At 56.5% G+C, this 588-nt stretch overlaps 1 protein-coding gene across 1 annotated transcript in view; it reads right to left on the bottom strand.

Annotated features, from left to right (window-relative positions):
- LOC100745946 (growth factor receptor-bound protein 14) overlaps positions 1 to 485 on the bottom strand; it is a gene marked incomplete at its 3' end in the record, with an annotated part of 16,046 nt that extends 15,561 nt beyond the window's left edge. The window contains 2 exon segments of the mRNA XM_033322451.1: positions 2 to 258; positions 438 to 485. Coding sequence (XP_033178342.1) covers positions 2 to 258; positions 438 to 470 — 290 coding nt within the window.
- Between the last annotated feature and the right edge of the window lie 103 nt (positions 486 to 588).

Genomic DNA, 588 nt, shown 5'->3' on the forward strand with positions numbered 1-588 from the left:
CGCCGTGGTGGTTACGGCCGATTCGAGCGTCGGCGTGCTTTCGGCCGAGGATAGAGCGGTTAGCGGCAAGTCGATGGAAACGTCGTGGATTTCGACGGTGGGTTCCATAGCGTCGGCAAGTCGGCGTTTCGGTTCGATGGACGATGGATCATGGTGCGGAAAACGACGATAAAGGGGCCGGCCGATGACGGAATCGTGGTCGCCAGGTTGCAACATCGTATTCGAGAACGCGACGTTTACTATCGCGTCACCGCGAGTCTGAAACAAACGAACGAATCGTAGCGGGTTAGTGGGAGAAGCGGGCTTCGAGCTGGCGTTGTCCTCGTCGTGGTGAAAACGCGGGGCAAGTTTCGCGTTCGATTACCGGGAAATGAAACGGTCGAGATAAGCGCGCGGTCGAAGACGAAGCGGCTCGAGGTCAACATATACATACTTACGTGGCGTTCGTTCCGATTCGTCTTGTGCGTCATTGTTCGGCTCGCGTTACGTCACGATTCCTGATATTCGAAAGAAAGATCGATTCGGTCTCTAGTTGCCGTATGGTCGCGCGAACCTCGTACGTAGGATCGCGGCGATCGACGCAACGCG

This window comes from Bombus impatiens, unplaced genomic scaffold, assembly GCF_000188095.3.
Source record: "Bombus impatiens unplaced genomic scaffold, BIMP_2.2 scf_0640, whole genome shotgun sequence".
Classification (NCBI taxonomy): Eukaryota; Metazoa; Arthropoda; class Insecta; order Hymenoptera; family Apidae; genus Bombus; species Bombus impatiens.